The sequence below is a fragment of the Cibotium barometz genome, chromosome 33 (genome assembly GCF_041138505.1).
Source record: "Cibotium barometz isolate CiBa-2024 chromosome 33, ASM4113850v1, whole genome shotgun sequence".
Classification (NCBI taxonomy): Eukaryota; Viridiplantae; Streptophyta; class Polypodiopsida; order Cyatheales; family Cibotiaceae; genus Cibotium; species Cibotium barometz.
Genome location: NC_141078.1, coordinates 45756037 through 45780843, shown reverse-complemented (window position 1 = coordinate 45780843; position 24807 = coordinate 45756037). Strand labels below are relative to the sequence as shown.

The 24807-nt window shown below is 40.3% G+C and overlaps 1 protein-coding gene across 5 annotated transcripts in view; it reads right to left on the bottom strand.

The window, feature by feature from the left end:
* Positions 1-21272: 21272 nt before the first annotated feature.
* The window catches only part of LOC147619643 (alpha,alpha-trehalose-phosphate synthase [UDP-forming] 1-like), a 192538-nt gene continuing 189003 nt past the window's right edge, over positions 21273-24807 (bottom strand). For 4 of the 5 annotated variants that reach the window (XM_086773322.1, XM_086773321.1, XM_086773320.1 and 1 more), the window contains 2 exons: positions 22176-22274; positions 21273-21967 (listed from right to left, as the gene is read on the bottom strand). In XM_086773322.1, the coding sequence (XP_086629448.1) occupies positions 21479-21967; positions 22176-22274 (588 nt within the window). In that variant the 3' untranslated portion in view covers positions 21273-21478. The remainder of the gene's footprint in view (positions 21968-22175; positions 22275-24807) is intronic. The other variant, XM_086773323.1, reaches the window with a different exon arrangement.

Here is a 24807-nt window from a genome sequence, read left to right as displayed (position 1 = left end):
TGTCTTACATCCACCTTAACACAAGTGCTAAATAATCCTAAGAGTCACTTCTATCGATCATGGGCATATCCCGGAAGTAGGAACACTCTAGGTACTAGCATCAAGAGCCACGAATGTCTAGTACCAGCACGTATACTTAGCCACTAGGCACTACCTTGCTTGTTTCACTTCGGAGTCATTCCCTATCCTCACACCATAATTGTGCTAGGAGTACACCCATATTCGATTTGAGAAAGGTCAACGTCTCGAATGACTACCATCATGTGATGCACCATAATTGTGCTAGGAGTACACCCACATTCGACCGAGAAAGGTCAAGGTCTCGAACGACTGCCTTTATGTGATGCATCCTGTTGGATGACACCCATGCGATAACCTATAAGGTCAATGTCTCGGATGACTACCATCATGTGATGCACCATAATTGTGCTAGGAGTACACCCACATTCGACCGAGAAAGGTCAAGGTCTCGAACGACTGCCTTAATGTGATGCATCCTGTTGGATGACACCCATTCGACCGAGAAAGGTCAAGGTCTCGAACGATTGCCTTTATGTGATGCATCCTGTTGGATGACACCCATGCGATAACCTATAAACATATGTGGCACCTTCACAAGCTACACATAAATAACATATGCAACACATGAATACAATATTCTAACAAATAAGCAATATTTCAATCAAAATACACCATAATCACATCGAAGCAGTCTAAACGATAAGACATTGTAATTTTTTAAGTTGAAACTCCAAACAAGTAGAATTCCTCCAACCATAACATATCTTGATGAGGTTTTCTTAAGAATCTTCCCTTCTTGGGATTATTTTCAAGTCCAATTCAACCAACCTTGATGAAGGTCCTTCATATCTCCAAGGATGGTCTTTCTAACTCTTGGATTTAAGCTTCCAAAGTCAGTGGTCTAGCTCTTGAATTTACACTTTATTTTACATCGAGAATCTTCTTAGTCAATACTTGAGGGTCCTACAATTATCTTTCCTTGAGGGTCCCTTAATTTAAAATTCAACCTTGGTTTTTAAAGTCCCACCATTATCATACTTCTACTTTCTTAAGAGGTCATTTATCTTTATCTCTCTAGATTTTATTATTCTCTCTCTATAATTTTTCTTGTAGAATTCTTATCTCTCTAGAATTCTTTGAATTAATATTCGAAAAGAATTTTAAGCATTCCTCTAAATAATCTTAAATTAATCTAGGACCTTATTTTTCACGTATATCCATTTTCTCTCACTAAAACCCTAATCCCCATTTTATCTCTTTAGACCTAGGGTTTTTCCTAAAAAATAAATTTTATTCAAAAATCTTGATTTTCACTTGATTTATATACTCCTAAACTAATTTTTCTATGAAGGTAAATGTAATGTACCTCTTAATTCAACCCTAAATAATTTCTTGAAAAAATCATGTCATTTATCCCTATCCTACCTAAGACGCAACCTATAATTCTTGGATACTCAATCTTTTCAAATTTAGAGCTTTACCCTTTCATCTAGATCTTAAATTAAGATTAAACTAATAAATTAAAACTAGTACAGTTTCTATGGTCAATTAATATTCTATTTCTAAGGGTATGGACAGAGAATATTCCTTTCTCATAAATGAGTTTTATCATTCATCTATATCAATTTTGAGCCTTACAACTAATACAATGCACATCTTATTGAATTAATTGACCCTATGCGTGCATTCATGTGAAAAACTATAGTTTAGGATAAAATTCTAAGGTTTTTGGATAATCATTTATGTAGACAATACTTTATTCACAATAATTTACTTTAGACCAATCAAAAGCAAGATAAATTCTAGAAAAGGTCAAATTTGAACTATAAATATAAAAAGTGCACCTTTTTGGTCTTATTTAAATGCAAACTGTGATGAGAGAGACTTGCACATCTCCCTAGAATGCCACAAATTTTCATGCACCCTCCTGGTTAGCTATTGTAGTACTTAATTTATAAAGGTCTAGGTACTTTTGAAGGGTTAAAGTGCTAGAAAGTGATTGTACTAGCTTAGGATATGTACTAGGCATTGAAAACTATGAAATGGACTATTCAATTCTCTATAATGTACTAGAAAGTGATTGTACTAGCTTAGGATGTGAACTAGATACTATGAAATGAAGTTCTCAATTCTCTAGAAAAAACTTATTGATTTCTCATGAAGGGGAGTGTGTATTCATATTTAAAAATGGTGGCTGGAAGGAGCGTCCACATACACCTAGTCCACTTGAGTTAATGTTAAGTCATATCCATCCACATACACCTAGTCCACTTGAGTTAATGTTAAGCCATATCCACCATGCAATCCATGCACATGCCATAGAAATAGGAGGTTAAACTAAACCATAGACTAACAGAAATACACTTCATCTAAAGTTTATTTATTTATTTTTATTTTGGGCATAAACCACGTACCATAAACTATCAATAAAATACCATGAGCAGATAAACCATCACCTACTAACCCAATCCATCTTGTTTTTGACTAAACCATGGTTTTTTAAACCTTAGGAGAATTACCCTTAGTCCAACTAATTAAATCAATGTGCACAACATATACATGGGTGTGTATACTAATATAATTTTTCTAAGAGAAAATATTACAATAAAATACCCTAATATTTTAAATTAAATACTAGCATTTGATTTGATTATTTATTTTCTTTTTTCTAATGATCTTTTATCATTTACCATATTTACCTAAATTAATTGCAAATGTGCACACTAATATGCACATGTGCACCCAAGGGTCTTCCCTTTTATTTTTACACTTAGAACTTGATTTTAAATAAAATATATTTATTTACATATTTTTCTCAAAATAATTGAACATAAATATTTTTCATAATCAATCAAAATTTACTGTTTAGTAAGACGGACCTTGCATTTTCCTCCACTTGAAAATCCGAGATGTCCTTATCTCATGAACTAGGGATAATCTCTTGTTATATCCTCTTCCTTTTTCCAACTAGCATCTTCAACTGGATAAGAACTTCCATTTGATCTCAGATACTCTTTTAAGATTGTATTTATGAGGGGATTTTCTTTGATTCTCCACACCCCATTAGTGATGGAGCTCTATAATGTGACAACAGAGATGCAGTACAAACATAGAGCTAGCACACCCACAAGTGGGTAGCGGCTCTTAGGAGAAGTCCTTTATGACATTGTATATTAACAACATAAGACACTAGACTGAAAATATAGGGTGACGTTGTTGGGGATTAACCTTAGGTCTTAGATCTGAGTTTTTGCCAATCCTAAGCTATTAGGCATATTTCCCAATGCTATTAGAGTCTTGGATGTTTGTGTTTATTTCATCCAATGCTATTAGAGTCTTGGATGTTTGTGTTTATTTCATCCATGTTTTCTTAGGAAAGGTTTATTTCAATTGGAGAATAAAAACCCCAAGTTACATGCTTATTTACATGAGTTTTCTCACATTATGTTGGGGATTAGCAAGATTACTATGATTACGACTTCTAAGTGCTCAAAAAACACGAGTTATTTCTATAGGTTTTGCATTTTGCATTACATCAAAGTAGAAATGAAAAAACCCACAAAAATCAACATAAATTGAAACCATCAAGCATCTTTCTTTTAATCCACTCTTTTAGCAAGATTAGGTAGCTTAGATAAACCCTAAAAGTGTAAAAAGACTAGGAAAACCCTAAAAACAACCCAATTGCAAAAAGGCAAATTTTTCTCTTTAGAAAAAGTGATTTAAAAAAAACCTCCGAGTCATAAGGAGGTTCTTCATTCCTTCATTCTATGGAAAATTGTTTCTTAAAAACCTCTGAGTCTTAAGGAGTTTCACATAACTATGAGCTAAGGACTTTCACATAGAAATCTTTTGTCATGTGTTCACATTCAAGTAGCCCAAAAATAAGAATTCGTGTCCTAACTTTGACAATGCCTAACATGCCAAAGACCTTATTGCTATGCAACTCCGAAGTGAACATCCCTCATCTAATCTTTGAAAGATTCCCATGTAGTGATGGCATATCCATTCGAAACATGTTTTGGGCATATGACTTAAGATGAAGAGTAGCAAAGTAGACCTTGGCTTTATCACTCCTTGGGTTGCGTTCAAAGTACTTATCCATCTTGTCTACCCATTCCTTAAACTCTTCATTTGAATTGCCTTCACCTTTGAACTTGGTAGTACTACCTTATCCTTGACTCCCTTAAACTCATCTCGATCTTCATGGCTATGATGGAACCTTGGGAAGGTATCATCCTTGTTCCATGTGTCCTTGGTATATGCGGGAAGTCAAATGCCTACCATCACCCTTTGATGGTTGGCCATGCGTACCACCATGAGAGAAAAATGACGGGAAATTCTCTGTGTCTCCCAAATCCTCATTATCGAAATCATGCATCACCCATGAACTTTTTATCCTTTGTTGCTTACCTTTGCATGCGTCCACCTTTGGCATAGAAGCATGTGCACTGATCTTGGACATAAAGGCATCTGATTCCACATTAGCATCATGGGAATGAACTACTATGCATATGATGTTGCTTGCCTTTGTATGCATCAACCTTTGGCATAGAATCATGTGCATTGATCTTGGACATAAAGGCATTCGATTCCACATTAGCATGGACATGATGCATTAATGCAAGAAGACAAGCTTTTCTCCAATTGAGTGGAGTTCACCTTTGATCTCATGTACCAATTCTCTTTGATCATTTCTAAACTCTTGCACTAAGCCTTCCGTCATGTCCTGCACCATCATTACCATTGTTTGAATCTCATTATTAAGTTGTGTTTCTTGTATTCCCTTGAGCACTAGTATTGACACTATTTCCATGCATATGGTAATTTAAGATAACTTCTTTCTTATGCATGGTACCTTGGTCTTCAAGACCCAATTGCTCACTATTAAGATCCTCTAGTTCCCTTTGTTGCATTTATGCCTTCCTTGGACTACCACACTTATCCATGATAGTGATTTGCAAGTTGGCGAGGCTACCAAACTCTGAATGGAGCAGTCTTTAGCTCATTAGGAAGGTATTGGAGTATAGTATCCACACATAAGATCATTTTTGTCAATTTAAAAACCATTCTGAAAAGTTTGATTCAAGTATTTGTGAAGTAGTTAATTCTTCTTTGAAAAATTTATTAGCAGAACTTAAAGATGTTTTTCCAAAAACATTGCTAAAAGGTTTACCTCCAGATAGAGGGATAAATCATCCCATAGAAGTTTTAAAGGATTCAAAGCCAATTAGTAAGCCGCCTTATAGAGTAAGTTTGACTGAAAGACAAGAAGTTAAAAAACAATTGGCTTAATATTTAGAATAAGGCTTTATTAGGCCAAGTAAGTCTCCCTTGTCTTCACCAATATTATTGGTGAAGAAAAAAGATGGATCTATGTGCTTGTGTATAGATTATCGTGGATTGAATGCAATCACAATAAAAAATAACTTTCCTATTCCCAGGATAGATGAGTTATTTGATTACCTCAAAGGTGCTAAATATTTTCATAAGATAGATTTAAGCTATGGATTTCATCAAGGTAAGAATTAGAATTGATGATGTGCCAAAACTGGCATTTATAACATCTTTTGGGCACTATGAGTTTTTAATTATGCCTTTTGGTTTAACTAATGTTCCCACTACTTTTATGACCATGATGAACAATATACTTCATCCTTATTTAGGAAATTTATGGCGGTTTTTATTGATGATATACTAGTCTTTAGTCAAAATGAACAAGAACATAGTAAGCACCTTAGAAAAGTATTTCAATTATTGAGGAAAAAAAATTATTTGCTAAAAAGTTTAAATGTGATTTCTTCAAAAAAGAAGTGCTTTGAAGCTATATTGAGATGGAAGGCTCCATCTAATATAGATAAGTTATAAACCTTTTTAGGACTTGTAGGGTTCTATGAAAAGTGTATAAGGAATTATGCAAAGATAGCTATTCCAATGACAAATTAGCTTAAAGGAAAAGAAAAATAATTTAGTTGGACTTATGATCAATAAGCTAGTTTTAAAAAATTAAAAGTAGCAATAGCTATTGCTTCTATTTTGCAAATAGGGGATCCAAATAAACCACTTGTATTGGAAATGGATGCTAGTAATTTTGTTGTAGGAGCAGTATTATTGCAAAAGGGAAGGCCAGTTGCATTTAAAAGTAAAAAGTTAGAAAAGCTCAAAGTAACTATTCAACTTATGAAAAAGAATCATTTGCAATCATGCATGCTCTTAAAAAGTGGCGTCATTATCTGTATGGTGCCAATTTTGATGTATTGTTTGACCATGAAAGTCTTAAATGGTTAAGTACTCAAAGAACTTAAAAGGTAGGCAGGCTAAATGGGCTAAAATCCTACAAGAGTTTGATTTTCAAATCAGATATAGAAAAGAAAAATTTAATGTCAGCAGATGCTTTAATTCAAGCACCCATGATAAATGAGTTACGTTTTACTCAACTAGAAAGTGAGTTGTTGGCTCACTTTAAAGGAAAATGTGTTGATGACCCTACTTGATCAAAAAAGATAACTCTCAAATAGAGAGTAAAGAAAATGCAGAAGGGTAATACTTAAAAAAGATAGTGGTTCAAAGGAATCACTTAAAGAAGGGTCAATAAGTGAAAAAGATTGTTGGAAAATTTTTTCCATCGATAATGGGTATTTGTTATATAAAGATCGCATTCATGAGAATATTTTACTAGAATGTCATGTGCGGGGCACCCGGGAATTTCTAAGAACTATGCACTTATTAAAAGATAGTTTTATTGGGTAGCTTAAAGAAGGACGTCCATAATTATGTTATAAAATTTCCTAAATGTAATAAAGTTGAGCTCCTAAACGTAGGCAGAATATTATAACCACTATAAATACCTGAGGGGGTAAGTGAAAAACTATTTCTATGGATTTCATAGTAGGACTACCTCGAACAAGTAGAGGGCATGATTCAGTGGGGGTAGTAGTGGATAGGTTAACCAAGTTGGTACAATTTATACAAACTAAAAAAGAGACTAAAGAAAATGCAGAAGGGTGTCACTTAAAAAAGATAGTGGTTCAAAGGAATCACTTAAAGAAGGGTCAATAAGTGAAAAAGATCGTTGGAATTTTTTTTCCATCGATAATGGGTATTTGTCATAACCTCTTCAAGGTCCCCCACTCTAGACGCTTCTTTATGGGAGACCCTAGGTCAAGTTCTACTCCCTATATTGGTGGAGTTACGTTGAATAAAGGCAAGATCTAGTACTATAGTAGGTACTGCATCTAGGTAATCCCCATCTATCTACCCCAATTGAACCCCTGACTAACATAGGTTTATAAGCTCTTGGCCTTGTAGGCAAGGGACATTCACCTATAGAATCAAAGCAACCTTTTAAATTTTAACCTAGCTGGTGCAACCTAACCGTGAAGGGTATTTAAATTTTAACCCAGGTGGTGAAAATTTCAATGCATAGCCTCAATCATATGTCTTAAGAATATGCCAAAAGACATGTTAAGGATGGCAAGAGAAAGGGAAATTGGCCAAGTAAATAGCTCTCATGCATGTAGCCCAAGATCATGGACAAAAAATTCTAGTCCACATCTCAAAGCTAATGAGAATATTCCAAAACACATGTAAAGGATGGCAAGGGAAAGGGAAAGGGAGGTTAGCTAGATAAATAGCACTCATGCATGTAGCCCAAGATCATGGGGATGAACAATTCTACTCCACATCTCAAAGCTAATGACCGAATTCAACAAAAATGGTGGTCCTCTTCAATATGTGGACAAATTTGGTTAAGTTTGTGAAGCTTTTGGGAGAGTAGATAACCTTACAAAGGTCAATGCGTTTTGCTCAAATGGATAGTTGTAAGGGAAAAACCCCAAATTTTTGTCAATGTAGTGGTTTCAATTTGATGCATGAGGCTTAATTCTAAGGAAAAATATGAGGGTGTTGGATCTTTAATTGGAAGAAATTCTCCATACTTGAGAAAAATGCCAAATTACAAGTTCCAGAAGCTTCAAATTTTCAACCTCTGTAGAATCCCCAAATATTTGTGAAATTGTGATGAACGAAAAACATGTAATTAGTCAATTTTCACCTTGTGTGTTAAAGGACTCATTTCAATGGTGATGAGAGGCAGAAGTCATGGTTATAGGTGTAAGCAAAGCATGGCTCGTAGACTAGAGCTAGCTCTAGACTATCATGGGCTGAATCGGACCTCTGGTTTTTGGCCTCAATCTAGCTGCCCCTAAGGCTATGTTTGCTACCCCTATGTACTACCCTGATCTGCTCCTCTAGGTGTGTTTTAGCAGATATGGCTACCTTTGTTGTGTGTTACTGTGCTGGATGACCTGGAGCTGAGCGTTTTTCTCCATGAAGGCTGCCTACTAAAGATGATGACAGAGTTGCTGAGGTTAAGCTCTCTTTGATCACCCTTGCTTGGAAGTACTACTCCCTTGGCTGAGAACTTGATTGCTCTACTAGATGCTATGGTCAACTGAGAAGAACACATAGCTCATGAGAAAAACAAATCAAATATGATGGTGGAAACCTAAAAAATTTAGAGAGATCATGAGAAAAAAAAAATGTTTGATTTGAAAAAAACACAAGTAGGGGCAGTAGAGAACGCAAGTGTGATGGTCGGTTCACCCATGCTTTGATAACATGTTAGAATCCATAGGATTAGAGATCATGCTATGGTGGGTGAAAGATATCCATGATGTGAATGTGGAGTAGATCCTATGCAAAGAGAGAGATGTGAATGTAGGTGTTAGCTTAGGAAATAACCCATATCCTTAGGTTAGGGGTAGTTTAGGAACAGGATTCCAACAATCATATGTCCTTCTATTTCTTAAAAGCTGATAACTATATACCTACTCGTCGCAAAGTGCTAATTGTAATCATGAATCATCAAGAAGGAGAAGAGCATCGAGAAATACACAGTCTATTTTTCGTCTTCCTCTATTGTTTTGTGCAATGTCAATTGCAGTATGTATTAATCAATTATCTGTTGTTTAATTCTATCATCATATTTAATGTTAAATATTTCTTTAATATGTCAGTTTATCTGCCAACACTTTTGGCGATCCTATTGTGATCGATTCGCTACCCATGCTCTGGTTTTATGATCTAAGCATTATGCCATTACTGCATGCAGTTGGCATGGGCGGATTCTCTACCCTCGTCGATTAAGTGGCAGATCGTTTGTTGTTTCCGTCCGTGTTTATTCTCATTTAGATCAAGATAGAGATCATCGTTCAGTTCTACACGTTGATGTGTTTTCTTTGTGTGAAGAGGTTTCACCTAGTCTGCACACCGCTATTGTGTTAACTTGTTTGTGGCATTTGGTTGATCGCGTGGAAGCAACCACATTTTGTGGATCTTCAGCCTTAGGTCTTTTAGAATGTATTCCAATTTTCAAATTTAAGCATGTTTTAGCACTCCTCGATGTTTATCTGGTAGTATTTCCAATCCATGCTCAATCGGATGTGGAAAATCTTCTTTTGCTGGAATCTGAGCGTGGTAATGACTTTTATTAGTCACTTGCCAACTACCAGATCATCGGTTGATGAGACGGATTGGGAATGGTGTTATGATGAGGAAGAGTTGACTTGTTGGACCGACCACTATGTGTGCAAGACTCAATTGGCTGAAAGGAGTGAAAGATGATGAGGAAGAGAAAACTTTAAAGGAAAATCTGGGCTTAGTTTCCTTGTTTGAGGTGGATGTTGACCAGATAGTGTCACAATATGACCTGAAAGTTATGGCAATGTAACCAATCCTAGGGACAACCATGGAGGAAGTGATCCTGGCCAATTCAGAGCAAAAAATATAAGAAGTCTATCCAAAAGTAGAAAAGGATAAGGTTCTTAAAGAAATTAAGGCATTCATATCTGCCAAAGAAGTCAACGAGAGGAACATGCAGAAGAGTAGTCGGGTACAATAAGATGACTGAACTTAGGAGACGATCTGAACCCTCAAATGGTCCGGGTAAGTGCCGAACTTACATAGGAATGGAGACAATAATTGTAGGAACTGCTGCTGTCAGGATATAAAGATGTGTGTTCTTGGAGTTATATGGATATGCAGGGCATTGATACCAACTTTTATTAGCATAAAATTAATCTCAAGGAAGATGTAGTTCCTATCTGGCACAGTAGAAGGTACCGGATGAATCTGAATTATGCCCAGTAAGTAAAAGACGAAATTGACAAATTTCTCAAAGTAAGTTTCATTTATCCAATTGATAGAGCTAATTGGGTGTCTCCAATTGTCATTTTTCCTAAGAAGAATAGCAAGTTGAGGGTATGTGTAGATTATAGAAAGTTGAATGTGGCCATAGTCCCACAGATCCTTTTCCACTCTCATTTATAGACTCGCTATTAGATGCAGTTGATGGGCCATGAGATGTATTCATTCTTGGATGAATTTAGCAGGTACAATACAATAAGGATGGCACCAGAGGATAAAGAAAAGACAACCTTTATCATAGAGTGGGGAGAGTTCACCTCCAATGTAATGACTATTGAGCTGAAGAATGCATCGGCCACATTTCAAAGGATGGTCTAGGAAATCTTTTATGAGTACCTCACAACATTCATGAGGGTCTTCGTGGATGACTTTAGTATATTTGGGAGACATTTGCAGCATCTCCAACACTTGACATTGTGTCTGTAGAGGTGCTATGAAACTAGACTGAGCCTCAATCCAGCAAAACGTGCTTTTGCATTAACTAGTGGAGCTTTGCTTGGACACATTGTTTAAGAAGATGGGTTAGTAGGTGGATCCTTGAAAGGTGATCATTATCATTTGATTGCAAGCTCTGCGTCATACTTATGACATATTAAATGGCATAAAAGGTTTCTCCGGTATTTGGCACATGTGGCATGTTCTCTATACCTGCTTATAAAGAAAAATGTTCAATATATCTATAATGAGAAATGTGAACAAGAGTTCTGGCACTTGAAGATGATATTTGTAGCACCGATTGTGCAACCTCCAGATTGGGAGAGGTTGTTTCATGTCTTTGTGGATGCATCAGATGTTGTCATCGGTAGAATCTTAATGCCACAAACCAAAGGCCAAATAGTTTTGTTTGATTTACTATGCTAGTTGGATGCTGTCAATAGATGAGAAGAATTACTCCACGATAGAGAGAGAACCTCTGGGTATGGTTCATTCTGTCAACAAGTTTAGGCATTATCTTTTGGGTAATTGATTTGTTTTTCATGTCAATCACCATGTACTAATTTATTTGGTGAGAGCAAGCTTAATCTTATAAACAAATTAGCAAGATGGGAGTTTACCATTCATAGATCCGAAAATGAGCATGTAGTTGTTTGCTGATTTTTTTTTGTCCTGGATAGAATTCAAAGAATCGAGAATGGTGTTCCAGACCAGTTTCCAAATGCAGACTTGTTTATTCTAGATATTCCATCAAATACATGGTACGATGAGATGCTGTTGTTCTTGATAAATGGATCAATTCTAGAAGATACGAGTAGAGATCATAAAAAGAGGTTGGCACTACCAAGCATGACATTTGTAGTTGTGGCAGTACAGTTATACAAGATGGGAGTGGATCTAATCTTAAGGCTGTGCATTCCACACCACGAGAAGATAGTAGTAATCACAAAATCCCATCAAGGCATCAGTGGAGGGCACTTCTCCAGAGAAATCACAGGCTATAAAATATTCTAGGCTAGATTATGGTGGCCAACAATGTTGAAAGATGCATGGAAATTCACGAGAAGATAGTAGTAATCACAAAAGCCCATCAAGGCATCAGTGGAGGGAACTTCTATGGAGAAATCACAGGCTGAAAAATATTTTAGGTTGGATTATGGTAGCCAACAATGTTGAAAGATGCATGGAAATTCGCTAAAGCTTGCAATTTATGCCAGAGATTAGGGCAACCACATGTAGTAGATAAGATGCTGCACAACCAAGTGTTACCTTTGGAACCATTTTAAAAGTGGGGATTTGATTTTGTCGGTCCATTCTAACCACCTGATCAAGAGTTTGAAAGTCATTACCTTGGTCCACAACACTAAATGTGTATAAAGATACATATTGTTTACTCACTAAATGTGTATAAAGATACATATTGTTTACCCACTCCCATTGGTTGTGTTAACATTTATGTCTCACTTGCATGGATACTTTCAGTTTCATTTTTTTCTAGTAGCTTATCATTTGTAGCCACCAATGACATTGTTTTGCCTTCGTATGGCACATTAAGTTCTAGAGGTTGAGTCTTAGTTGAAAAATTTGGCTCATTTTGAAAGGAAATTTATAACCCTTGGGTTCGTCTTGTTTCTATTGCTTGAATATTTGTTTTTTCTAGATATTTTCTCTTTGGCAGAAGATGGGGCTAAAATTTTTTGAATAGCTAGTATTTTATAAGGTGGGATAAAGCTGAGTGGGGCATAGGAAATGGAGGTCCTTTGTTGTCGATAGCATGATAGAGGACTTTTATGAGCATGTGGCACACTGTACCTTGGTGCCAGATTCTTGCACACGAGCCTTGGAGTTAGAAGCTTGGCTAGAATGCCCTGTTGTGTTAGTCCATATCCTTTTGATGAGTGAGGAGAGTGAGCGTCCATTGGAGTTCAGGCCTTCTTTAGTGACTACATGCCAACGAAATTCGACCATGGCTCCTTTCTCACCGTGGAATTTAGTTGAGACGGAACATGAAGTGGAAGTTCTTTGTTGATGGCATGACATAACTTTTGTGTGCATGTGGGCATAGTGTATCTTGCTTGCCAGATTCTTGCATAAAGGCATCGACTCAATTTGCCACAATTGGCTTGTAAGTAGTTTGGCTAGAATGGTGTGCAATGCTCAATTGTGCCAATCTCTAGTCTCTTGGTAAGTGAGGAAAGTGAGCCAAGGGCACCAATTATGGGATAATAATGTCTTCAAACTTGCCCCCATTGGACTTGAGGCCTTCTTTGGTGAACAGATGTCAAACTTCAACCGTGGGTCCTTTCCCACTGTGGAATTTAGTTGAGAGATGACTTGGAGGTGTAGGGCTCTTTTCATAAAATGGATTAAGACGATCCAAAGGCCACTTTTTGGGTTCCCAACAAAGTGGGGATGAGGTGGAAGTGGCACTGTCAACTATGATTCTTGCTCTTGAGGTTCCTTGTGCAAGGATTCTGTTCTTAGTCTAGGTATATGCAATGTGCATAGGTGGCTTATAACAAAGTGCAATGTGGGGAGATAGACATAGGGAAAAAAAAGCCTCAATGAATAAGAGGGGGGCTATATCAGAAGAAGGAAATGCATACGAAGGGGTGGGTTATGCATATTCTTTAGTGTAGGATTTTTTCGACTAGATGCATTTGGACTTTTCGGGTGTATGTCCTTAGACTTTTTGGGTTACCTACAAGAAAACCCATCTATACCTACTTTATCCACTGAGTGGAAGCTAAACAGAGGGCCGAGAAAGTTATCTCATAAATTTATTTATCAAAATGAGGTTTAAATACCAACATTGCTTCCAAATATGGGGAGGGGATTTGGTGTTGGAGGTAGAGTTACACTTGCCGATGGTGTGAGTGTTAGCACTTTCATCCCCAGTTTCTGCTCTTTTATGGTGCCCATTTGGTCCCCTTCTATATGGCCCTTGCTTGTGGGCTGGCCACCCCTTTTTTACTAATTTTCTGGGATTTTTCCCAGCCATTCTGGCATTTTTCCAATCGGCCATGTCCAACACCTCCAGTCGGCCTGTTTATGAGCTCCAGTCAGCCAGCACTTCCCCACTATAAATAGTGGGTGCTGGCCTCTCTTTTTTCATTCAGTCTTGTACATATTTTGCTCCCTCACTTATGAGACTAACAGTGTCTCTTGCTTGGGACTGTTTTGGTTCAGTATATTCAGCATAGTTTGCTCCATATCTCTCTCTCTCTTGCACTCTCTGTTCAGCACATTCTAGTGCCACTCTGCTTCCGCTCTGTGCACTCTTTCATGGCATCATCGCTCCCGGTTTAGCAACCTTTCTGCTGCCCCAGATTCAGCCCTGTTTTCAGCACCTACTCCTCTGCGTTTTCTTCCAGATTCATAGCTTTTGCTGCTGCGTTTTCTGGACAGCACCCTGCTGGTCGCTTTTCCTTCAGATTGGCTTCACCAATTCAGCCATCTGGCTCTTGTTGATCAGCGTTTCATTGCCCACTCGGAGATTGGACTGCAGGCGGCCTGTTTTCTACAGGACAGCACCTTTTCACTGCTGCGTTTTCCTCTCTAGTGGCCCTTTCCCTTTGCAGAGGGGGCTTGTGGTGTTGCAGGCTTTGGTGGCACTCTTGGTACCTATGGAGGACACCTTTTCTTCAGAGTTTGTGCATTTCTTGAGATTGAGCCCAAGCTTTTGTGATGGCTGCTCCCAGCTCTCTTCATATGTTTGCTGAGTTTGCCAAGTTGGATGGTTCCAACTACACCCTATGGAAGGTGAAGGTGAAATCGGCCTTGCGTGGCGTGGATCTCTGGGATTGGCTTGTTACACCGGCTAATGCCACCCCTCCCACCCTTGCTTCCGGTGGTGTGACTCAGGCACAGATTGATATTTGGCAGTCGAATGATCGACGTGTTTTCTCCTTCTTGATGTTGAACTGTCAGGATGCTGTTCTCTCTCATGTGCGTACAGCAGATGCTGCACATGAACTTTTGCAGATCTCTATGAGATTAGTCTCCGGGTCGGATTTTGGCATTGGAAAAGCAACTTATGAACTTATCAGTTTCTGCGTTTCCATCTTTATCTGCTTTCATCTCGAAGATGAAAGATCTCCGGGACGAGCTTGCTATTTGTGGCAAGGATATCTCCACAGAGGATATGGCTATTCGGCTGCCCTCCAAACTTCCAGAGAGGTTTGATGCATACTTTTAGTCTCTGGTTTCTTCTCCTCGTCCTGTTCCAATTACTTGGGAGGAAGTTCTCCCCTCCTTTATGCAGATTGAGTCTCGCTTTGAGGAGCGGACCGGCACCTCTGGTGGCCCTGATGGAGCTTTGGTAGCACGAGATAAAGGGAAGACTCAACAAAAGAAAGGAAAAGGGGGTTCTGACAAGAACTCCAAGGATTCCGATAAGGATAAAGACAACAAATCTTCAAAGAATAAGGACATTGAATGTCATTATTGTGGCAAGAAGGGTCACAAGTCACCCCAATGTCACAAGAAGAAGCGTGATGAAGCAGCAAAGAACTCTTCCTCAATGGCGGTGTCTCAACCCAAGAAGGATGATGGCATTCTTCTCTTAGCAGGTACTCGGCGTATACTTGCTCTTGTGACTTCTCAGTGATGGTCTTGGATTGTTGATAGCGGTGCTACTACTCATATGACACCCCATCGAGACTGGTTCGAGGACTTCACTGCCAGATCAGGCGAGATCACTCTGGGTGATTCTTCTTCTGTGCCAGTGCATGGTCAGGGCACTATCCCCATCTTCCGTTCTGACTAGGACAAGAGGTACTTCTCTGACGTTCTGTATATTCCAGATTTGTCTTTTAACCTTTTTGTCAATGAGTGCTCTTACAGCTCAGGGTGTGGAGGTGATCTTTTCTCGTTATGAGATTACCATTCGTGATAAGGCGACTGGTAGCATCTTGGCTCAGGGAGTCCAAGATAGTGGCCTCTACAAATTGACCGCTCTGCTTTCTTCTGGTGCTTCTTCTGCTCTTTGGCATGCTCGGTTTGGCCATTTGAGCTATCAGCTTCTGCAACGAGCTTCGAAGGATGGGTTGGTTGATGGATTACCGACCATCAAGGCTCCGTCTTCTGCTTGTTCCTCTTGTTTACAGGGGAAGCAACACCGAGCCGCCTTTCCGAAGGAGGCGACACAGATCTTCGACATCACTTGCTCTCATTCATGCAGACTTATGTGGTCCTATGAGTACCGCGTCTTTGAGTAAGGCGTTGTACATGCTCGTGATGGTGGATGATTTTACCAGATATACTTGGGTTTTCTTTCTGAAGACCAAGGATGAGACTTTTCATCACTTCTGTGATTGGAAAGCCAAGGTGGAAAAAGAGACCGGTCACTCGGTCAAGGCTCTCAGGACCGATGGAGGGGGTGAGTTCACATCCCAGGAGTTTCAGCAATATTGCAAGACGCATGGCATTCGGAGACAGCTTACTACAGCATATACTCCATCACAGAATGGAGTTGCCGACGAGAGGAAGAATAGGACCATTATGGAGATGGCCCGTGCTATGCTTGAGCATTCTTCATTACCTCGACGTTTCTGGGTTGAGGCGGCTTCCACTGCTGTCTACATTCAGAATAGGTCTCTGACTGCTGCTCTTCCCGACAAAACTCCATATGAGGCTTTCCATGGTGAGAAGCCCTCCGTTGTTCATTTCCGGATATTTGGATGTATGGCGTATGCTCATGTGCCTAAGGAGCACCGCTCCAAGTTGGACTCGAAGTCTCAGCGCATGACTTTTCTCGGATACAGCACTGTGTCCAAGGCATATCGTCTTTATGATCCTCAGGCCGGTAAAGTTGTTGTGAGCTGTGATGTGGTGTTCGACGAGACTCCTACATCTTCAGAGGGGGGTGGTGAGCTTCTTCTTCCTGCACCTCCTCCTCCTCCTCCTCCTCCTCCTCCTCCTCCTGCTCCTGCTCCCGCTGTTACTGTTACACCTCCAGCTGAGGATTCTCAGTCAGATGATGATGACCCTGCTCCTCCTTTGGCGAGTTCAAGCAGATCTGTACCTGGTTGGTATTATCAGACAGTTCGTGACCCTGGGTTGCGTGAGCTCCCTTCTGCTCCTCCGCCTGGTTCTCTTCGGCGTTCTTCCAGAGTTACAGGGAAACAAATTAATGAGGGCAACATGTTTGTTAATTATGCTCTTATGTCTACAATCATTAATGGTCCTTCTGATCCCACTTCTGTAGACGAGGCTCTTTCACATGAGTCTTGGCGTCATGCTATGCAAACAGAGCTGGATGCTATCGAATGGAATGGCACTTGGATTTTGGTGCCTCGGCCTCTGCAGCGTAAGGTGATTGGTGTGCGTTGGATTTTCAAATCAAAGTTCCGAGCTGATGGCACCTTGGACAAGCACAAGGCGAGGTTGGTTGCCAAGGGTTATGCTCAGCACCCTGGTGTCGACTTCGATGAGACCTTCGCTTCGACGGCCCAGATGACTACCATTCGTCAAGTCGGCTTTCCTGAATGGAGAGCTTACACAGGAGGTTTATATTGATCAGCCACTAGGATTTGTTGTTCCGGGCAAACAGGATCATGTGTATCGGCTGAAGAAGGCTTTATATGGTCTAAAGCAGGCTTCGCGGGCTTGGTACCAGTGGATTGATGAGTTCTTTCAGAAGCTCGGCCTGCGCCGTTCTCATGCAGATTCGAACCTTTATATCCTCCTTGAGAGGGGGTTGATTGTTATCATTGTGGTCTATGTTGATGACCTCATCTTTACAGGTTCTTATTCTGTGCGGATCCGTTCTGTTATGGATGCTTTGGAGACAGAGTTTGAGATGACGGATCTTGGCCTCTTGCATTATTTTCTTGGCTTTGAGATTTGGCAGACCTCAAAGGGCATTTTCTTCTCTTAGCAGAAGTACACTCGGGAGATTCTCGACAGATTTCAGATGACTGGGTGCAAACCAGTATCTTCTCCTATGGATATTGGTGAGAAGCTATCTCCACTTGATGCTTTTCTAGGGACTGATCAGGGACAGTATCGGGTTCTCGTCGGTTGTTTGGTATGGTTGGCCTACTCCCGATTGGACATATGCTTCGCAGTTAGTTTATTGAGTTCCTTCTCATCCAACCCCCGTCAGCAGCATTGGTAGTGTGCTCTCAGAGTTCTTCGGTACTTGCGTGGCACTCTGGATTTTGGCATCTTTTATGGCCAAGGACGCACTCTTGGATGGTCTGACTCAGACTGGGTTGGAGATCCAGATACACGGCGTTCGACCACTGGTTGTGTTTTTTCACTTGGGTCTGGAGCCATTTCTTGGAGCAGTAAAAAGCAGCCTACTGTGGCGCTTTTCTCTACTGAGGTGGAGTACCGTGCACTTTGTTATGCTGCATGTGAGGCGATATGGTTGTGGAGATTATTGGAGGAGCTCGGCTGTCCTCCTACCGGATCTACTCTTCTTTGGTGTGACAATCAGAGTTGCATCGCCATCGCCAAGAACCTTGTGTTTCATGCTCGTACGAAACACATTGAGATTCAGTATCACTATGTTCGTGAATGGGTTCTTGCTGGAGATTTGCATTTGGAGTATTGTCCTTCCGTGGAGAATGCTGCAGATTTGTTCACCAAGCCGGTTTCTCACGCTTCCTTGGCTCCTCATCTTCGGATTCTCGAGGTTTGTTCAGCATCTGGTGCTGAGAGGGGGTGTTAGCACTTTCATCCCCAGTTTCTGCTCTTTTATGGTGCTGAGAGGGGGTGTTAGCACTTTCATCCCCAGTTTTTGCTCTTTTATGGTGCCCATTTGGTCCCCTTTTGTATGGCCCTTGCTTGTGGGCTGGCCACCCCTTTTTAACTATTTTTCTGGGATTTTTCGTAGCCATTCTGGCATTTTTCCAGTCGGCCATGTCCAACAGCTTCAGTCGGCCTGTTTATGAGCTCCAGTCAGCTAGCACTTCCCCACTATAAATAGTGGGTGCTGGCCTTTCTTTTTTCATTCAGTCTTGTACATATTTTGCTCCCTCACTTATGAGACTAACAGTGTCTCTTGCTTGGGACTGTTTTGGTTCAGTATATTTAGCATAGTTTGCTCCATATCTCTCTCTCTCTTGCACTCTCTGTTCAGCACATTCTAGTGCCACTCTGCTTTCGCTTTGTGCACTCTTTCAGTGAGGACCCTCCCCCTCTACATCTATTCAGAATATGGCTATAGCAAAGGACTCATTTGTAGAGGGGGGAGAGTATCGCCGGGGGGCTTCATACAACAATGGCAAAGCTTTCGATTATCTAGCAAGACGCTTTATGTAGTTGCATTAGAAACCCCTCACACTAGGAAAAGTGCATGACTCCTCTTGATGCATGTCTCCCTCATAATTCTCACAAGTAAGAGGTGATTAGTGGCTTCCTTGGGCTCACCCACGTCTTACTCTTGGATTATGAAGGTGACAACCTTGACACATTCTGGCTAACTTTTCTACATCCTAACAATCTAGTTTTCTAAATTTTCCCAAGTTTCTTAAGTTAAAACAACTTTGTCTTGTTCGGAAACCCACATGCTTGGGTCCACCCTGCCACCCGTTTTCCAATATTTTTTTTTATTTTTTGACTTTAACCAGATCCATAGGCTTAGCCTAGACCCCATCCAATCCTAATAGGCCTAGCTTGCTACACTACCTCTGGGTTTAAGGAGTAAGTGCGAGCTCACACACTCATAATTGACATTTCGTATTCATTACTCACACCCAACTGAAAGCAGTAAAAATAGTTCACACACACACTCCACGACATACTTTTCTTTTAAAAACCAAACATTTAATTAAACTTCTAATTATTTGCTATATCAAAATGCACTGAAAAACATGCATACTGAAACCATCTAGATAAAACAATATCACATGTGTCCATATATCTCCTAGCACCATGACTATTATCCTTAGACCATGAAGGTATGTACTATTGAGCCTGAACACTCTGGGACCACTATGCTATCCAACGTGACAAGGAGCCCACAAGTCTCACACTTGGATCTTGTAATCATGAAAAATCACACAGGGCTCATTAGCCACACCACTCCCAAGCCATGAATGCTCTGGCCAATGCCTAGGAGCTTACTACCTGACACACGATCCAAGTCGCCAGACACTCACTGCACCCAGTATAATGAGAGCCACCTCTTATCCATCACACCAATTGTGTCAAGAGCACACCTAGTATGATGAGAGCCATCTCTCATCCAAAACACCAATCGTGTTAAGAGCAGACCCATGTGTGAAAGGTTCTTAGATGAGCAATCAATAGCTCCAAAAGCATCACAATGCTATTTAAACACTTGTGTGAGAACTCATATGGATCTGTTGAACCATCAAATTTATTCATATATTTGGATATTTCACAAGCAACATGTTTACGGACATCCCTCGAGCTATGTACAACTCCTTCTTGGCTTAGGACATCTTTCAATCCATGTGCGACTCCCCTTTCTAAACTGTTCATAACATGGAAAGAGTTTGTTCACTAAAGGATAAAGGGAATTGAGAAGTGATTGGGTTGAAATTAGTGTTATACAAGGAACTAAAGATCGAAAAAATTAGGGTTACTATAGGTTTGGTGAAACACAGTGGAACATTCATGTGCATAGTGTTGGTCCAATGTGGGTATGAAGTCCCTAAGGAGTATGATGTGACATGGGTTTCAATGTGTAGCATAGGTCTCAATGGTGGTGTGGCCGCCTAAAGCTGGCTTCAAGGTCTAAATTAGACATATGTAGGGGTAATCATTGACTTTCTAGACTAGTCATTCTTTCCTCTTTTGATCTTGTTCTTATAAGTCTCTTGACTAAGGAGCTTTTCTTTCTCTTAGGTTTTTAGCATATGAGACCTCTCAACTTGTTTTCCTCATATTCAAAAACTACCTCAAAAAGGCCTTGCTCCTAAGGGTTTTGGTGACAATCACAAATGGCCATGGCTGTGTAGAGTCATGGCTAGAACAAACATCTTTAGCCTTAGCAAATAAGTTTTTAGTGTTTCTTCTAGTTATGTATTTAGATCTTTGGAATGTCCATACAATGTTTAATGATGGTATTGATGCTGTTATTAAAGGAGGTGGCAAGAAACCACATGGACTCACACCACCTTCAAGTTTGTGGTCTCACTATCATCTTTCTTGTTACATAACAGAGGATTAAAAGTGCCATCACCAATTCAATCCACACCACAGCTTGAATTTATTTTAAGCTCGGTGTTTTTGCTCTCCTTGCTTTTAGATCCTCCACTCCTCCCTCAACTGTTTCACGTTTCACTCCTCGCAAAATAAAACTAAAAGTGGAGCAGTAACTTCAATGTACACCATAGATTACAAATATTCAGGGTTTGTAGTGAGGCCTGCCACTTTCTCACTTTTCAATTCTCCTCAGTTCCCCTTTCTAATCCTCACAAATTCTTACTATATATAATACACGAATAAGAGAGTGACTAATAATTCAATCTAAAACCTAGATTTAAAGTGCAGAGTGAGGATTAAAGCTTGCTATTTATTTATTTATTTAAATTATTTGATTTGGGTTACAATGTGGTAACACAAAGAAAGGTGTGACTGCTCAGAACTTCCTTCCTTTCAAGGTATTGCTGATACAGAATCACACCATTAGATTGAGAGAATCACACCATTAGATTAGAGAGTTACATACTAGTTACTGACGGATGACCCTTTCCTGCCTTCCGAATTCATCTCATGAATCATGTGTGATATATATGTGTACAGCTGTTGTGAGAGTTTCATACTAATTACTGACACAACACTCTTGAGTTAGGGCTGGTTTTGACAGAAAGTGATTCCATTCATCTGATAACATGCATTATACCACAGTTTTGGGTAGTGCACGATCCTTGGACAAGGACGAAATGCAACTCTCAGCAATAGCTTTTAGAAAGGACACAACATCCTCAGAAGATGGTAGTGAATAGCGAGCATTTGAACGCTTACACCCAACAGCACAAGAGAAGTAATTATCACCTTTCAGATCTAGTACAGATGACCCTTCCTGCCTTCCGAATTCATCATGTAATGATCTATCTTTCTTGTTGGTACTTCTAGCTTGGCTCCCATTATCAATAGGTGCCGCTGAAGGGACACTCTTTGAACGGCCTCCACTCATTTTCCCTGTGCTTGTTGCCTTGCTTGTACCACCACTCGACTTACCTGAACCTTTGGTTGCAACCCTTTCCCCACCCTTTTGTCCCGTCCTCCGGTCAGCCGAGACCTTCCCTTCCAGCAGCTTGCCATTGCTGTTATATTCCCTCTCGAAGGGGAGCTCTGGTTCAAAAAATGTGTATATGTCTTCATCCTGCAGAACAAGAGATGCTTTTATTATTTGTGTAAATCTTGGGATGTAGTAGCTGCTGCTAATAACAACAAGAGAGATCAATTTTTTTACTATATGATTACATCTTAAACACTATCTGATAAGGCTGTTTGGAAAACACGAAACATGGTCTGTGAAATTGAGATCATGGAAACAGGATTCACTTCAAACTGCCAAGGAAGAGACATACTTTGCTCAAGAAGTGGCCAACACACAAAACATAATCAATGGGTGTAGTTATTCGTTTTCTGTGTACAATCTCTCCTAGAATGCGGTCAATTGCAGCACCCTGCACCACAAAGGAATTAACAGGTTAAATACAAGCCTATTTAATACTTGATATGAAATAATGTATGACCTACAAAAAGCCACAATCAAAGGGTACGTCATTTGATACAAACAAAGATTCTCCAACCAAATATTGCTGGACACTGTCAAGAAGGCTTCTGGACATGAGGGGAAGGAAGGAAACTTTAAGGAGCAAACTGGTTCTCCGGCCCAAACTTGTAGTGTATGCCATGGACGGATCAAGACTTGAAAAGTAGGAGCATCATTTATCTGAGAATTTTGATGTATAGGGGCCACTTGAGGTCTCGATGTTTTCTTTTAAGCTCATATAAAGTTAGGGATGACAATTAATTTCCTTTTTTGTAAATGCTATTAGTATCAAGGAGAACTGCAGAAGTGGGGTTGAACTTGCTCTGTGTGTCTCTGGATGAGAGAGAGAGAGAGAGAGAGAGAGAGAGATTATTAACGTCTGCCAAAGACCCAAAGGATCTATGAGACCAAAAAGATATTACATGTAATCCATGTGTAGACTGGATGTCAAGAAAACAAGAAAAGAGAAAAGCAAGGCCTATGTACTACCTAGGTCCTTGTGTATACAATGTGGTAAGCAGAAACAAAAAACCTCATGCCTCTTGGATGGAGTATAGGACTATGATATCCACCTCCTGTGGTGGTGCCTCCTTGTGGCATTGAAGATCTAAAACTGATGGGTGCAGGGCTTGGATCTGAGGGTGAGGGCGCATGGCTCTCTGGAGGGAGGCAGCCTGTTATCTGATAACTCCACGTGTGCGAGTGGCTAGTATGTCTCGGGATCGATTGGGTACTGGCGGCTGTCTGCTGGGGGCTAAAGAAATCTAGCAAGTACATCCCCAAGCATGTCTGATCACTGTAGTGCATCACTCGAGCAGGAGAGCCAAATCCATCTCTGAAGAGGCAATGAAACCTCCCCCATATCTCCTAGTATACTGGGCATCTGAACAAGTAGTGCTCCTTTGAGTCTCTCTCTACAGTTGAGTATGGTCTGCATATTTGAGCCTCTCCTGTGGGATACCCTCAGATCGTCCTAATGTTGGCATGAAGATAGCTTGATATGGCCAATAGCAATCCTCATGGCATGTGACATGTCTATGAAGGTATCGAGGCTTAATGAAGCTATCCTCGCATAGCTCAAATGCAAGGACAAATTTTGGGTTGCTAAGAAACTAGTGCACAAATTGTATAAGCAAGATGAATGGAGCCCACAACAATGAAATTTCCCCCACCCTATGTCTGGAAACCTGCTCCAACAAAAAAGAGAACTGCTAAAAATAGTAAATCTCAGAGTTCTCATGGAAGAGCAAAAAAGAAGAAGAAAAAAGCAACCCATTGGTGGGTGCCTTCAGATAAGTGTTTTCACATGGAAATAAAATGCCAAAATCAAGCTCAACCGGATGTGGGCCTGGAAACACTCCCTCTCTAACCAGGCCAGGGCTGCATATCCATGCCTCTGCCGACGGGCATAGGGTGAAAATAGGCTTTGTGAAGGTGGCTCCCAAGTATACATAAGAGATGACAATCTCAACTGCCTTGCCTCTGAATGAAAATGCATGTCTGCAGGCTGCCTGATGTGAGGTGTTAAAGAGCATGATCTGGCCTTCTTGCCGAGATTCAATGTGAGATCCTTTCCTCACAAATGTGCATCCATCTGCCTCTGTAACCTGTGGGCTGAATTTGATATGAGCACAATATCATCTGCATACAAGAGGATGGGTATCACTGCTTCAGAGAGCTGTGACCCCAAGCCTCCTGGCCAATCCATAAAATCTGAAATCTCATTGATATAAAACCCAAATAGATTGTGAAAGAGTGGGCAGCCCTGTTTGACCCGAATAGTGCTACATATCATGCCCTCTGAGTGCTCACATCCCCTGCACACACATGAGAGGGATGTCCTTTATAAGTTGGGCCCCGGGCAATTAAAAAATTTGGGCACCAAGCACTCTTATAAATTGGGCCTCTTGGTTTTAATGAAGTGTGAACTTATAAACTCATAAAACCTTATAATAAAATAAAACAAGAGTTTACGCAATACTTACCACTTGTTCACCTTCAAACCATGTCAAACGATGGGGCACATGCACGGTTCATGGATGGGCGTCCCCTTCCATGAACTGGACACGTATAGCAGGCAGCCACACGAAAACAGTTCACGTGAAAACAAATTCAAGCACGCAAACACGTGTGCACGTGCAATTTTGCCATGGAAACCTCCCTTTCATGGAACTTGTAAAGCATAGCCATTTTTGGGCACTAGCCTGGCCCATTGGAAAGCACAGGTCAAGGATCCCAAGCACTCTGGTCCACGCATTGGCCTCAATATGGGCGGCATGAGGATGCTTGGCCTCCTGTAAAGCAAAACGAGACTAGGGAGGAGCACTTGGGTGACCAAATGGTGACGTCCCCCCTCCCGCCTCCCGCCTCCCCCCCCCCCCAAAAAAAAAAAAAAGCTTCTAAACAATTGACCTCAAACTAAAAAGCCTCGCAATATGCCTGAA